This window comes from Prosopis cineraria, unplaced genomic scaffold (genome assembly GCF_029017545.1).
Source record: "Prosopis cineraria cultivar Desert tree isolate PC_DT_omini unplaced genomic scaffold, ASM2901754v1 PC11, whole genome shotgun sequence".
NCBI classification, from domain to species: domain Eukaryota; kingdom Viridiplantae; phylum Streptophyta; class Magnoliopsida; order Fabales; family Fabaceae; genus Prosopis; species Prosopis cineraria.
The window spans coordinates 33704047-33721506 of record NW_026555342.1 but is presented as its reverse complement, the minus strand read 5'-3'; the positions used below and the strand labels follow the sequence as shown (position 1 = coordinate 33721506).

Genomic DNA, 17460 nt, shown 5'->3' with positions numbered 1-17460 from the left:
ATTTATCATGCCTGTCGCTGTAAGTTTCCTGATTTCAGGCATATTAAATATGCCTGAAATCATACATATTTAATTATATATATATATATATAATGAATAAATATTTATAAAAATTAAAATAATCCTAATGTTATTAACAGTTCAAATTTAATATGTCTAAATTCAAACACATTAATATGTCTGGATTTAGGCATATTAATAATTTAACTAATTAAAAAAATTTATGTAAAATTTTTAATTATTGATTAATTATTATTTTTGTACGAAATTGAGGCATATGTAATGCCTGAATTAGACATATGGCGACAGGCATTTATCACGCCTGTCGCCGTAGGTTTCTGATTTCAGGCATAATAAATATGCCTAAAATCAGACATACTTATGGCGACAGGCGTTAAGAATGCCTTTCGCCATAGGTTTCTGATTTCAGCATATTAAATATGCCTGAAAATCAGACATATTTAATTATATATATATATATAATGAATAAATATTTTATAAAATAAAATAATTCTAATTTTATTAACAGTTCAAATTTAATATGTTTGAATTCAGACACATTTAATATGTCTGATTAATAATTTAAATATTAAAAAATTTATGTAAAATTTTAATTATTGATTAATTATTATTTTTAACAAAATTGAGGCATATTAAATGCCTAAATAAGACATACGGCGATAGGCATTTATCACGCCTATCACCGTAAGTTTGTCTAATTTCAGGCATAATTAATATGCCAGAAATCAAAAAATTAAATTTATTTATATATTTATAATAAAATATTTATAAAAATAAAAATAATCTTTTTTTTGAAAATAACTAAAATTTATATGTCTAAATTCTAAATTGAGACACGTTAAATATATATATATATTTTTCTTAATAATTTAAATTTAAATATATATATTTCTAATAATGTAAATTTAAAATTTAAATTAATGATTTATTTTAATTACGTTATTGTTTAACGGCTTGTCAAATCATTTACGGCGACAGATAGATTGTATGTCTGTGGCCATAAATCTTACATTTTTTACCTTATTTATATTTTTGCCGCTTTACCTTATTTTACCACAGTTTTCCGATAAACTGTGGTGAAAAATATATAGTTAAAATTATATTTTGTACTAGTGTTGGTTAAACTGTAATTAATTTTTATTAGAGCCAAGTTGAAATATTTTTGTTATAGATTAAAAAATGTTGAAGTATTGTTGCTTTTTATTGCCACATCTTTTTAAGTTCTAAGTAGGTGTATAACTCAATTTAAAGAGAAAAGCCAATTATTTGTGATCAGTGTAGCATAGAGGAAGAGTTCCCTCCCAATTATTTGTTTTTATGAGAAAAATTATAGCAACTCTTCATTATTGCAAAGTTACAAATTTGTTTAAAATTCTCATTTTTATTCATTACTTGTTTCCAAATTACTTTTGTTTCCTTTATTTTTTGGACTTTGTAATGTAAACTTTGTTTTTTTTTTTGCAAGTTGGCTGGTATTATTGAAGGTGGAAATCTTTTTTTTTAAATAATCTTTTATTTTTAAACATAGTGATCAGAAGACTGTGGCTCTTGAATCCGCAAAAATATTGTATTTTTTTAATTTTAAATTGAAATATATTTTTTATTTTTTCCTACTTTTGATTATCGTGCATCAATCTATGAAGCTTGAAGCTTGTAGCATTGCAAAAAAAAATAATAATTTGAAAACATTAATGAGGCTATAGGAGCATTTTATTTAAAGTGTTCATGTAGGTAACTTACTAGTGCGCTTGTAAGCATAAACGCTCCCAAGGTATCATACCGGGAGTGCTTATATAAGAAGCGCTCCTGTAAGGGGAGTATTAGAGAAAGCATATAGGAGGGATTTACTCAAAAGCGCTCTCATAGGCCACTCCTATGGGATCACTTCAAAAGCTCTCCCTTACATATAGAAGCGCTGGCTACAGGGCCAAAAATAAGCACTTTAAAAGGCTTTTTTTTTAGCAGTGCCTTCAAGACTTAATAGCCTTACGCAGAGTAGGGCCATGACCTTGTACCCTAGTCTAGAGTACACTAGTGGGTGCAAACACACTTGCTTCTTCACATACATTTCAAATATCACTCACACACCCACATGCATATTTCTTGTGCAATATTATTACTCTATCAGTTCATAAAATACAATGCATATATTTCATATAAAATATTTATAAATCATTTCATAAATTAATACATAAAAAGGTTACTCCAGTTACCTTTTACCCTTATTACTAGGGTTACCATTCTTGTTAAAACTTCCCAATTTATGTCAACCTCCACGAGCAATCCTCAACTGCTCAATCTACACAACAACCATCCTTACTCAATTTCCAACATTCTCAAAGGATACTAATTTGGCTTAGCCAAATCCCTTAGCACATGAAACTATTCAACTAATACCCTTTAAGTTTACATAATTCATTCTCTATAGTTATTTGCCTTTAGGCCACTCAAATGACTAAAGACTTCCTCTTTCTTACTTGTTTATCAACTTTGCCATCTTCAACCTAATAACTTAGGTTAATTTAAGCCTATATCCTTAAAGTTCAACCATTAAACTTCAAACCAATCACAAAACCTTAATTTTGCACCCAAAACCTTTTTTCAAACCTTTTCTTTAGATTTTAATCCCTTAAAACTTCCTGATTCAATTTCTCTATCAACCAAACTTAGAGAAATTAGGGTAGAAATGCAATAAGGTGGTACGAAACTTACCTGACAAGTCACTAGTCAAAACAAACTTTCAAGCTCCCAATAATCCTTGGCCTAATAGAGATAAGCTCTTCTCTCACTCTCAGGTGCATTTTCCTTTCTTTCACTTCTAATTTCACAAGCTGAGCACATCAACTTTAAGCAAAATCTGTGCCATGCAATGTGGCGTATGTAGTACACGTTGCGATGCGTGGCACAGTGAGACAAATCTCACCAGTGCTCATGCATTATGTTTTAAATCATAGTTCTACTATTCGACCCTATTAACATACAAACCAAAAAACACAAAATATCAATCCATCATCCAAAACCATAATCAATTCACTAGTTACTAATTTATCCTTAATTAGTAACTAGATTTTCTAGATTGAAGTTCAAGATGTTACAATTTCACTTATTGGACTATATTTTCAATCATTTCATTGTATTGTTTCATTTATGGTTAGTCTCGTAGGCCATAGAGAATACCCCAAAGAAGGCCAGTGAGAAGAAGCTTGTAAGTTGTATGGATATATTAAAATACCACTTAATTTATGCTAAAAAATGTAAATAATATGGCTTTTTATAAACTACACACACACATACACATATCTTGATAATGCACTACAAAAAAATAGTTGATTAATGATGAAAAATTTTGTCGTTAATCATTGAAAATTCTGTCACTAAACTAGTTAGCGATGGAAACGTTTCTTTGATAAAAACACCATCATTAATTATTTAGCAATGGAATTGATAATTCTGTTGGTAATTAGCGATGGAAAAAATCCATCACTAATCCATCATTCCATTACTAATTTTTAGGATACCATATTCCAACTTAGCAACAGATTAGCGATGAAAATTCTTTGGCAAATTAGCAATGGATTAGCTATAGAAAGTCCATGGCAAATTAGCGATAGAAATTTTATGGCAAATTAGTGACAGAATGTCCGTCATATATGTTTTTCAATTAGTGATGGAAATTCTATCACAATTCCATCACTAATTTTTTTTTTTAAAAAGTGTGTATAATTTTTGAATTTTTTATTTTAGTTATAGGTAGAATTTTTTATATACCTAAATATTTGTTGATTCTATTGAAATCACTATAAAACAAGCAATTCAAATTTACTAAATAATTATACCATAGATCAAACATTTCAAATGTACTAAAATAGCATAACTTGGTAGCAAATTAAAATAACAATGTCACAAAGTCTAAAGAAAATTACAACAAAGTAGTTTTGATAAACAAGTCATAATAGGAAACAACTAATAAGTATCCTTTTTGCTCAAGATCCCTCATCATTTCTAGAAGTTAAATTTTCAAATTTCTTTGATATTTTCTACTCCAATGCTTCCAACCTAGACAAGATATTCATATTCAATTCTCTAATATCTTTATTCTCTTGTCTAAGTTCAGTGACTAGCTCTTGTTGCTCTTGTCTAACCTCTGTGACTATTCTTCTATGCAATTCCTCTTCAAAATTAGGATGAAGCCCTGAGTTGTTGATGGATGAAGAGGACTTGTATGAATGAGAGGTAGAATCAATATCTAAAGCCTCGGATCCTAACCCATATATGCGAGCCTTCTTATTCTTACCACCCATGGCCTCTAACCATAGGTTAATTTCTTCTTCATCATCTAAATCATTTGATGCTACACTTGGAGAATCTATGTTAGAACTTCTGGATGCCCTAAGCCTTATGTAAAATCCTATTAAAGAAAGTAATGATTATAGAAATTCCTTCACAAAACTTAAGTAATAAGAACAGAGGGACATGCAAGTACAAAATACCATGAGAAAACACAACCACTAAACAAACAAGCCAATTTGATCAGTAAAGCTAATTCAACCATCTTTTTGGCTTTCTTTTTTGTTAAACACCTACACACCGATAATAATAACACCAAATAAGCACCTAGATACTTAAAACAAACAAGTGTTCCACATATTGATTTGACCAACAACAAGATGGGGTAAATAGTGGATTTTGTGTATTAAAAAAAGAAGATTTTCTAAGAACTATCAGAAAACAAAAAGGATTTTCAAGCCACACATTCATCTCAAATTAGTTTTAAGGGCAATTCTATAACTTATATATAGAAAGCAAAAGCTACTTTATCAATCTCTAAACCCTCATTTGTTTTCCCTACTAGAAGCATAAAACAAATAAAGATATATAGAAAGTTTCAAATAATTGATTTATACAAAATTGATTATTGTAATCTAACAATTTTTCAAATAAACAAGGCTAAAAATAAAAAATATAGACCAGTATGAGAAGAGAACATAAATTTTCCATGCAAAAGAGCAAAACAATAAATATAGGTCTACTTTAATGGAAGAAAAATAGAAAATAATAGCAGGACAAAAACTAAGATATAAAGCACAGTCCAATTTCTTGCTCAGGTGCTTTAAACTTTCATTATACAACTAGCTAGGCCTTTAGCCTTCAGCACAGTTCCAATAATAATGACTAACATATACTTACATAAACTTTAGCTGACCTATAATCCACAAATTGGCTGGTTTTCTCATCAAAATGTGTCTTCTTAAACAATTAAAACATTGTAGGTTTTCTCCCCAACTATAAAGCCTATAATTATTTATAGAGATGAATTATATCATGAATTAAATAAAAATGATTGCATTTGAAGATAAACTCTTACCAATCTCCTCTTATGCTCAATATTAAGGATGCTACCCCCTTTATGTTAAGTGCCTCTTGTGGAAGATGTTTGATTGGTTTTAGCTATGTCACACTTGGCCTTATAGTCTTGTGATGTCCTTAGTTTCTATAAATCATCAATCACATTATCTAGAATCCAATCAGGCCTAACATTTTTTTGAAACAAGTCTTGCCTCATGTTAGGCATTGTGTTTCTCAAGATGTCTGCACACTTTAAATTCCAATTTTCTTAATAGAAGCTTCATCTTATGGCAGCCATTTGTATTTTTTCTTCATAAATGTAAGAAAAAAATCAAAAGTATATTAAAATGAAAGAAAAACTCAACACATACTGCAAATGTATAATAAAGGTAAAATATACTGCCTATTCAGCAAACCACATTTTCTTAATCTAAGAGGGTGTTGCTTTCCAACTAGAATATGAATGCTCAAATTTTGCTTGAATTATAAGGAGAATAGTCTGTATAGTACCAATAGCCAGGTTAAACCTATAAAAAATTGAAATAAATAATTATAAATGCAAGAATGACTTTAAGTACTAAATAGATATATCAAATAAAATAATGCAAACCATATTGACTAACATTTTCTTCTCAAGGTATATCTATGTTCGACCATCTGTTGGATCATGGCCCCATGGTGCAGAACTAGCTAGAGGACCCTATAGAGTGGGGGGTTGCAAGTTCTCTGATGCAGGTAATAATAAGTGTCTCCTAATTGATTCATGCATAATTGGAGATGATATAGGTCTAGATGGTTCAGGAATGGTTGGGGATGGTGTATGTCTAGATGGTTCAAGCATGGTCAGAGGTTAATTGATATATCTACCACACTAGGAGCGGATGTAGCCACTATATGAGGAATAGAAGATTGTTCGAGTTGCTGGGATGGTAGTATAGGTATTTTTGAACATAAATAGGTTTCCATTACCTTTCAAATGAACCTTATCTTCATAGGGAAGATGAATAGGCAAATGTTCCATTAAGTTAAAAAAAGGGAAAAACCTTCTTAAACTTGCACAATGTCACAACAATATTTTTCTCTAATAATTCTAGTTGATCTTTCAATAAGGTAGTGGAACAAATTTTCTTAAATAGTTGACTAAGCTCGACTACAGGATTCCATACAACTTCAAGTAAAGTAGTAATGGTAATAGGAAGCAAGTATTCCATGAACACGTGACAATTATGACTCTTCATTCCATACAACTTTGCTTTTTTCATGTCAACACATTGAGCTAGATTAGATGCATATCCATCAGGGAGCTATAACTTCTTTACCCATTGACAAATTTCTCATTTTTATTCCAAATTCAACATATTTTACTTTGGGTTTCATCATTTTCCCTCTTCTTTCAACAAGTTCTTCTTCCTTTCATTGACAATATTCTTTCAAGTCCATTCGAGCTTGTGTATTATTTTTTTTTCTTTTGTGTCCATGACTGTGTGAAATAAATTGTCAAAATAAAAAATTCGATGTGCATAACATCAAGATTATGTCGAATGAGGTTACTTTTCCAGTATAGCAATTCCTAAAATATACTTTGTTTTGTCCAATGATAAGTACACTTATAGCCTTCAATTGGTACTGTTTTTCCATACTCAGTGACCTTTGGCAAATTTTGTACACTATGCCAAACTTCCTTAACACTTAGTCAAGGTGGAGACATTGATTTCTCAACTCTATTATTATAAAATGAGCTTTTATTTTTCCTGAATTGGTTATCGTTAGGACGAAAATGATGATGATAGTCAAAGAAAGATGTTTTTCTCCCATGCTTCAATTGGCCTTTGAATTTTCCTACATATAGGACATGATAATCTCCCCATTGTTGTCCAACTAGACAACATGCCATATGTAGGAAAGTCATTGATAGTCCATAATAATGTAGCATGCATTTGGAAATTTTTTTCTCACTGAGGCATCATATGTTAACACACCCTCTTCCCACAACAATTTTAATTTATCTATCAATGGTTGTAAATACACATCTATGTTTCCTTTAGGATTGTTAGGACCAAGGATGCTCAATGTCAAGAACATGTATTCTCATGTCATGCACACATATGGTGGTAAATTATTTGGAGTAAGAATCTCAAGCCAGCAAGAATATTGTCTCCTAGATTGCCCAAATGGTGTAAATCCTTCGGCACATAACCCAAGCCTCACATTTCTTGGATCATAAGCAAAGTCAGGACATCTATTATCAAAAACCCTCCATGCTTCACTATTAGAGGGGTGAGAATAGACATTTGAACCTCAATGATTCTCATAGTGCCACCTCATGAGCTTTGCTATTTTTTTCAAAAGCAAATAATCTTTACAATCTTGGAATTAGTGGTTCTTTAGCATATTTGAGGTACCTAACCCAATTACACTTTCTTAAATGCAACTTCTAGTCTCTATGATTACAATGTATGCTAACAATCTTATTTCCATAAAGAACATTATTGTTAAACAAATAGAAAACATAAATGCACTATTATTAAAGTAATACTAAAAAACCCTTATAAAAACATATTTAATTGCATTCAATCATTTAAAACATGTAATGCATGATAGCTAGTATTATTTATTCAAAATAGCTAAACAAAGCAACAAAAAATATAAATTTCCCTGTTACCTCAACCCTTTTGTACCAAAAGAATGTCTCTTTGTATAAAAATAAGACTTGGCTTGTTTCTTAACCTTCAAATAAGTTTCACCAATAATCCCTACATCACTTATCATAAATAAAGGCAAAAAGGAAGGGTAGAACTTATATCACACAACTTAGGTTGGAAGACTAATAATCCATCCTAATGGTCCAAATATTAAACCAATAATTTATATAGCACTACTTAACCACCAAAGCCCTTTATTAGCCACCATTAGGCCAATTTCCAAACCATATAGCTTTTAATCAACTAAAAACTAACACTTAGCATTCCCAACTTTCACAATTAGCCATTATAATGAAAACCAAAGCTTAATTTAAAACTTACTGGATTCAAATGGCACAATTATAATCAAATCAATAGGCTTGAACTATTAAAAAGCAAAACCCATTCTCCTAAGGTCTAATTCTCACCCATAACACCCCTTTTTCATCCAATTGCTCACTCAAAGTAACAAAGCATCATACAAAAACTCAAAGAACTTCCTTAGGATCCTAGAAAACTAAAACTTACAAGAACAAAGCCATTGGGATCAAAATTCAAAATTTTTATTTCAAAAATTGAAGAAAACCAAGAGGAAAGAAAGAAGATTGAAGTAGGGAGCTTACCTAACTCATAACCAAGCTCACAATCACCACAAAACCTCCCAAATCCAAGCCTTTACTCCTTTCTCTTCTCTGCCATCTTATCTAGCTCCCTTTCTCATGTCCTCCCTCTTCTTTCTTATTCTATGTTTCATTCAATCCCTTCACTTCCTTTTTTATTCAATATCTGATCCCATATTTTAGAAAAAAAATGTTTGTAATTAAGGGCATCTAATCCATCCTTTAATTCCCAATTTAATCCTAATCTGACCCAAACCATTACCAATTATTATAGGGTTTAAAAACCCACAAATTCATCCTAATTAATATTAACTTAATCAAATTTCAAATTACTAAATTACTCTTTAATTTTAATTAATTAATTTAGTAAATTTTAAATTTTAATTTATTATTATTATTTTTTAATTAAATATAGGTTTTAAAAAAAATTTAAGATGTTATATTCTCCCCTCCTTTAAATAGGATTTTGTCCCCAAAATCCAAATCAACATAAAAATTAAAGTGAGAAACATACCTGCAGAAACAATTGTAAATACTCCTTCCTCATTTAATCCTTAGTCTCTCATGTTGCGTCTCCTAGAACCATCCCTTTCAATACGACTTTTACCAACCGGCTTGTCTTATTCTTAAGCTGTTTATCCTTAGCATCCATAACCCGCTCTGGTTCAGTTCGGTAGGCTAAATTCTTTTATAGTTCAACTTCTTGAGGTTCTATCACATGCGGGGAGTTTGGCTAGTACTTCTTCAATTATGACACATGAAATGCATTGTGCAAACTTGCTAATTAAAGCGGCAATGGCAACTGATAAGACACTGGCCGAACCTTCTTTAGAACCGCAAAAGGACCCATATACTAAGGAGACAACTTCTTAACTCGAATAAAGTGTTCCAATGCCCATCAATAGAGAAACCTTGAGAAATACATGACCTCAACCTTAAAAGATAGATCCTTATGATGATTAACGACATAACTTTTCTATCTTCTATGTGCTGTAAGAAACTTTTATTAGATCAATTTAATTTTCTTTGTGGCCTTATCTACCACATTCGACCCTGTCAATGTCCTCTCACTCAACTTATACTAGTCGATCTGCACCATCTATCATATAATGCCTCACATGGAGCCATCTGAATAGTAGCGTGATAGCTATTATTGTAAGCAAACTCTACTAAAAGTAAATGCTTATCCCAGCTTCCCTGAAGACCTAGGGCACATAATCTTAACATACCCTCTAATGTCTAGATCACTACTAAGTTTATCCGTCCATCTGTGGATGATAGGACGTACTAAACTTTAGATCTGTGCCCATAGCCCTTTGCATAGCCTACCTCAAATTCAATGTAAATTGAAGATTATGGTATGAAACTATAACACCCTAACTTTACTAACTAAAAAATTAACCAAATACTATGGTAATAAAAAGATTTAAACTAATAAAAATAATTACCATAGTATAAAGATTTAAGTTGATTTTCAAATTTATTTTAAAAAGAAGATCATGGTAGAAAAGAGTTAATCTTTATTTTAGGAAACTATCATGGTTACAAAAATTTCATCTACTAAATAGATATTTAAAATGTAGCCATGGTAAAAATAATTAAACTAGTTAAAAAGGCTATAAAGGTTATAAAAGTTTGCACTTACTATTTAAAATCATAAATAATACCCTACCCTGGTAGAAAAGAGTTTACCATGGTAGATAGAAAAGAGCTTAAAAAAATAAATATTTCATTCAACAAAATTCAAGGCTTACTAAAACATGCAGACATGTGTGTCACATTTCACCATAAATACTCAAATATTTATTTCAATAAAGTTCTCGACACTTAAATTTTATATTAAAATATTTACTCTAAATAGATCCATTAAGCAGCTCCTATGTTCTCAGGCCACAACTAAAAATACCTTTCCAATCATTAATAAATAATAACCAATTTTAAAAACTCAACCTAAATAATAAATGAGTCCTATACTAGCAAGTGTTTGGGTTCAAAATGCGATTTACTCAGGGCCTTAAAAAGTAATATTCTCCAACCTTTGAATTTAAAATATGGGCGGTTGGAGAAACCACTGCATGTTCCCATAAGAGGTTGTTATGGGTGCGATTTCAGTCAGTTTAGATTTTAGTTCTTTGCATGAAGAAATAAATAAAACACTCTCAATTTTGATCTGTCTCATTTTTCTCCTTACAAGTTTTTTCTCTCTCTGAGTGCATTTGCTGTGTACCCAAACAAAGTTTGACTGGTGTAACTTTGTTCCTGCATACGTACTTGTGAATTAACGACTTAAGGTATGTTTTTCCTCCTCAATTTTCTTTCATGTGAAAGAAATAGAACGATCTTGATTTTGATCTGTCTCATTTTTCTCCTTACAAGTTTTTTTCTCTCTCTGACTGTGTTTGCTGTGTACTCGAATGAAGTTCGACTGGTGTAACTTTGTTCCCATATACGTACGTGTGAATTAACGACTCAAGGTATGTTTTTCCTCCTCTATTTTCTTTCATTGGTATCAGAGCTTTCGTCTTTCTTGGGCTGTGTTTCCTATGTCTAAATAACTGATAATGATTTGCTTAACTCCATACACGCAAATCTCTAAGTTTAATTTTTTATTTTCTTACTGTGTTTATGCTTCAATCCTTCTCTATTTTTCTTTAAGATTATCACTATTAAAATGAACATGTGAATATGCTTCTTAATTAATATGAATGTTCCATATATGGCTATACATGTTTTGCATGCAATCAACAGTGACGAGCACGACTGAAAATAAATTGAATAATGGGTGTTTCAAAAAATGAGTTTTTTGAACAAAAGGATTGTATAAATGTGTACAGATAAAAAAAATGAAGAAAACAACACCAAGAATGCGTAAAACGAAGACCAGATGGAGGAGATATGGCCTTCAAAAGTTTTCGGGTCCAATGGACTCGACCCGCTAGAGGAACCGGATCAAGTTGACCTGACTGGGGGAAGATGGTGATAGAAATGACACGTTGTTTTTGTCCTCGTCAAAACGACACATTGTTTTGACATGTCGTCAAAAATAAAATAAAAAAAGGTTTCTAGGCTATGAGCCTAGAAGCCTAAATAAAAAAAAAGGTTTCTGGGCTACAAGCCTAGAAGCCCCAAACAAAAAAAAATTGTATATATTTATTTTTAATTTATTTAATTAAAAAAATATTAAGAGGACACGTGGCGCGTGGGACCCATCGGGTACCTCGATCGGCACGTGGATGACCCTACCATGAAGCTAGTGGTGCATGGGGAATGATGGTGTGGCGTGTCACATCGACTGAGATAGATAAGGTGGCACGTATACAGCAATGCACCTCCTCGAGAGTGGCATTTTAAATTAACAAATTTTTTTTTGATCCAGCACCTTTTTGGGGCATGTGTTGGTGCATGTTAGATCAGATTGGGACCAAATTTGTCTTAACAAATTCCTCAATTCGAGATCTTCATTTTGATATATAATTTGCATATTTTTTTTGAGATACTTAGAATTTATTTTTTGTGTTATCTAGTGCTTTTTTTTATGAGTTTTTTTTAAATAATTATAATAATATTTCTAAATTTTTTTATTTTATTATTTTTTTCTCAAGGAAAATATGAAGTAAGAGGCTTCTAGCAGCACTGATAACTCAGAAAATTATTCTGTCAGTATTGAGTATCTGGATGAACTAGATTATGAGTCTCTTAGTGAAGATTCCGACCCAAAACCCTTTGAAGAGGAGGAGGAGGAATATGAACCTCAAAGTGAGGATTCTAATTCTGACCCTGAAGAAGATCCTAATATTGATCTTGAAAATGTGCCGGAAGGACCTAAAGAGGTGCGCATGCTATCAGGACCAAAACATGAATCAGAGGGTGATGAGAATATTCAAAATGAAAATGAAGATGTCGAACAACCTTTCACACCCTCAGTGATCATAAATATAGCAAAAAGAGAAGCTAAAAGAATAAAAAAACTGGATCAAATTTCTCCAATAGTCAGAGCATATTCAAGCTTCATAATGAAAGAAGAACAAGCTGTGGTTGTAGGAGAAATTTTCAAACAACTTAGGAAGGAGCTTGTGCAACATAACAAGCAAAACAAGTTGTACTCTGGAAATCCTCTATAGAATAGAGCCATCAAGGGGATGAAAGTACAAGAAAATATAAAAAACATAATTAAGAGTTATCTTTTTAGGTCTGTACCTTAAGCATTATTTTGTTCTTCCAAGAATTTGTTTTTATGCTATATTAAGACCTTGATAATTTATGAAATATATGAAGCATGTTATTTTATATTTAATTTCTTTATATATACTTTATCTGAGTGGAAGCTCTAAAGTGATAAATCATTTATGACCATATGTAACGATTAAAATATTTGTAAAATTCTTTATAGATGATAGTGATTTTATTAGAATCAATGTGATGGGAGATACAAATGTAGCCTCTTGATCGTTGACCTAATAAAGTTGTTATCACTCTAATAAAGAATAATACAAATATAAGACATTGTATATTTCTCATAAGTATTTTATTCTTGGTTTAATATAGAAAACTATTAATGTGGGATAGTTTCGTCTCAGAACCAAGAATGGCAATAAAATGCATTATCACTGAATTGAATAAGGGCAACAAATTAAACGGAGATAACTGGGATATCTGGCATCGTAAGATTGCATCGTAAGGTGTCATATATTTTGGAAGAACAAGATACTGTTGAGCCATTGACTAAAGTCATGGCCGAACCTGAGGCAGGAAACTCGACTCAGTATAGGAGAGACCAAGAGGCATTTGAGGCATGGAAACGAAAAAAATAGCATCACTCAAATAACACTTTTAAGTGCTATGGCGGACGATCTGATGTGCGAATTTGAGAAGCACTCCACTGCCCAAGCCATGTGGGCTGCCTTAAAAGAAAAATTTAGTGGTACCTCAACTACCAAACTGAGAAGGCTTATAATTAAAGTCGACACATATAAATTAAAGCCGAATACTCCCATGCGGCAGTACCTTAGAGAGATGGCCAACATGATTTGTGAACTTAAAGAAGCTGGGCACAATCTTTCTGATGAACAATAAGTACAGGCTGTAATCAGATCACTTCCACACAGCTGGGAGCATATGAAAGTTAACTTAACCCACAATGAAAATATCGTTAACTTTAACGATGTGGATAAACACCTGGAGCTAGAGGTTGAATGTCTGGAGGCTTACAAATCATCTGGACAGACTTACCTTATCAAGGAAGGTGGTCCTTCAAATTCTAAGCTCAAAAGAGGCAAGAAACAACATAAGAAGGGTAATAAGAGTGGCCCTAGAGTAAAGAAGGACAAACAACCTTTCAAGAAAAAGGGCAAGAAGAGCGGCAAAAGAAAATTAACCTTAAAAAGGTCAAATGTTTCGCCTGTTAAAAGATGGGGCATTTTGCAAAGGACTGTCCTGAGTAAAGTGGACGTGATCAGGTACTTGTGAATTATGTGAATTCACATTTTTCTTATGTTTCCAGTAATGTTTTTCTAACGGAAACTATTTCCACTTCTTGAATTGTAGACTCAGGCTCCACAGACCACATAAGCAAGGATCGTGGATCCTTCATAGAGTACCGTCGATTGTCGAATCAAAGCAAGTGGCTTTACATTGGCAACAATGCGAGGATCGAGGTAAAAGGAAAAGGAACTTGCAAGTTGATCTTGCGAGGTGGAAAAACCTTAATTCTCCATGATGTTTTACATGCACCGGGCATCCGACGGAACTTAATTTCAATTGCTTGCCTTTTAGAATTTGGGTTTGTAATTAATTTTTATGACGAGATTGTTGTCATTATGTACAATTCAACTTTTTATAGTTGTGCTTTTCTTTCAAAAAGGTTCTTTATAATGGATATTGTTGACCAAGTTCATTTTCATGATTGCTTTACCACCTCTTCCAATAATGTAGATATGAATATTTGGCATGCTAGACTGGGGCATATTAATCAAAATAGAATGATTAAACTAGCTAAAGAATGAATGCTAGGACCAATTACAAATATGGATATGTCCTTATATGAAAATTGTCTAACTGGTAAAGCAACGAGAAAACCTTTTAGTAAAGGTGTTAGGGCTGAAAATCCATTACAATTAATCCATTCTAATATATGTGGTCCTATGAGTATAAGGACAAAACACGGAGCTTAGTATTTTATTACCTTTATTGATGATTTTTCATGTTTTGGTCATGTCTATTTGATATCACAAAAGTCTGAAGCTCCTAAGTGCTTTAGACGATATATTAATGAGGTTGAAAATCAAATAGACAATAAAATTAAAGCATTACGAACTGACTAAGGACGTGAATACTTGTCTGATCAATTTAAGAACTCTGTGAAGAAAAAGGAATAATTAGACAACTAACTATTCCTGGCACTCCATAAAAGAATGGAGTTGCTGAAAAAAGAAATAGGACTCTTTTAGACATGGTTAGGTCAATGATGGCACAAGTAAATCTTCCAATCTAGTATTGGGGGATGCTTTACTGACTGCAGCCTTCATACTTAATCGTGTGCCCTCAAAATCAGTTACTTCCACACCCTATGAGTTATGGACAAAACGCAAACCGGATTTAAATATCTTAAGACCATGGGGGTCAGCTGCATATGCCCATGATGATTCCCATAAATATGGAAAATTAGGTCCAAGAGGAAAAAAGTGTATCTTTATAAGATACTTTAAGCAATCAAAGGATTATGTTTTCATTGGTGAAAATGATGATGGAATTGTAACTGAATTTGAATTTAGGAGTATCACATTTTTAGAAAATGAGTTTCCTAGCAGGGAAGAAATTGATCGAACTATATCTCTTTACAAGACACAAGAGCAACATAATATAGAACTCATAGAAAGGCCTAAATAATTGCAAAATGATGATTTAAGTGGGAGCTCTAAAAGGTTTTTCAGAAGACCTAGAAAGAATCAAAATCCACAAGAGACCCCACTTCGAAAAAGTAATAGAGAAAGTGTGCAAAAAAGATGCTTTCAAATTGAGGGTAAAGCATTGGTGGTAACTCCTCTAGATAATGATGAGCCATGTTCTGTAAATGAAGCTTTATCAAGACCTGCTAAGGATAAGTGGAAGAAAGCAATGGATGAAGAAATGAATTCCATAAGGACTAACAAAGTATGAAAATTAGTTGATTTACCACGTGGCCAAAAGGCTATTGGGAACAAATGGGTTCTCAAAATCAAAAGAAAAGTGGATGGATCAATTGATAAATACAAGGCTTGCTTAGTAGTAAAAGGGTATATACAACAAGAGGGAATAGATTATGAGGATACATTTTCTCCTGTTGTACGCTTCAATTCTATTAAACTGATTATGGCAATAGTAAATAGTCTGGACTTAGAGTTGCACCAGATGGATGTAAAGACTGCTTTTCTTAACGGTGATCTGGATGAAGAAATTTATATGAAATAGCCATTAGGTTTTATTGAAAAAGGAAAAGAAAATAAAGTATGTAAATTAAATAGATTAATTTATGGACTAAAACAATCATCCAGACAATGGTATTTGAGGTTTCACAGAGCAATAACCTCATATGACTTCTAAATAATTGAGAAAGACCACTGTGTTTACATTAAGAGGTTCAATGGGAACTTTGTAATATTATCTCTTTATGTGGATGATATTTTACTAGCCAAAAATAGTCTGAATTCGATAATCGCTATTAAAGAATGGCTTTCATCGAATTTTGAAATGAAAGACATGGGTGAAGTAGAATATATTCTTGGAGTTAAAATCCAAAGAAATCACTCTAAGAAGCTTCTTGATCTATCACAAGAGAATTATATAAGGAAAATTCTTGAGCATTTTAATATGAAAGATTGTAAACCTATGGATACCCTAGTAGCTTCAGGTGTGAAGCTTAGTCTTGATATGGGTCCTAAAACTGAGATAGCTAAAAGAAAAATGGAAAGAGTTCCATATGCCAGTGTAGTCGGAAGTTTGATATATGCAATGATGTGTACAAGACCAGATATCTGTTATGCTGTAGGACTTGTGAGTTGCTACCAATCTAACCTTAGAGAAGGACATTGGAAAGCTGTAAAGAGGATCTTAAGATACTTAAATGGTATTGTTGACTATGCACTGTGTTATCAAGGGAGTGATCTACGCCTGATAGGATACTCTGATGTGGATTTAGGCGGAGATGAAGATGAACGAAGATCAACTTCAGGCTACACTTTCTTGCTAAACAATAGGGCCATTTGTTGGAGCAGCAAGAAGTAGACATGCATTGCCTTACACTCTATGAAAGCTGAGTTTGTAGTATGTACTGCAGCAGTGCAAGAGGCTATATGGCTTAAGAGATTTATAAAACATCTTAGGTTTGGAAATGAAAGTACAAATCCAGTATTAATTCATTGTGACAATACTACAACCATAGCCTATACCAAAGATCCTAAATATCATAGCAAAACCAAACACATGGACATTAAGTACAATTTTGTAAGGGATTATATAGCGCAAAAGGTTATCACTGTTCAATACATTTCCACAAAATGTATGATAGCATATCCCCTAACAAAACCCATAGCCAAGGAGATATTTGAGAAACATGCAAGGGCTCTTAGCATGGCTAGATTGACTTGATGTAATATATTAGTTATATTAATGAGATTTTTCATTACTTCCATATGTGTACAATTGAGAACATACAATGTTTAGTATGTCATACAGGTTGATAAGGTTCACTCTCTCACACGAGCAACTACCTTTGATATTGAAATCAAAGATGAGACATTAGTGTTCACTAGTAAGGC

At 32.1% G+C, this 17460-nt stretch overlaps 1 protein-coding gene across 1 annotated transcript; it reads left to right on the top strand.

Moving 5' to 3' along the window:
* Nucleotides 1–16531: 16531 nt before the first annotated feature.
* Nucleotides 16532–16927, top strand: LOC129286477 (secreted RxLR effector protein 161-like). The gene has a single exon (XM_054922437.1). The coding sequence runs from the start codon at nucleotides 16532–16534 to the stop codon at nucleotides 16925–16927; it is 396 nt and encodes a 131-aa protein (XP_054778412.1).
* Nucleotides 16928–17460: the final 533 nt, after the last annotated feature.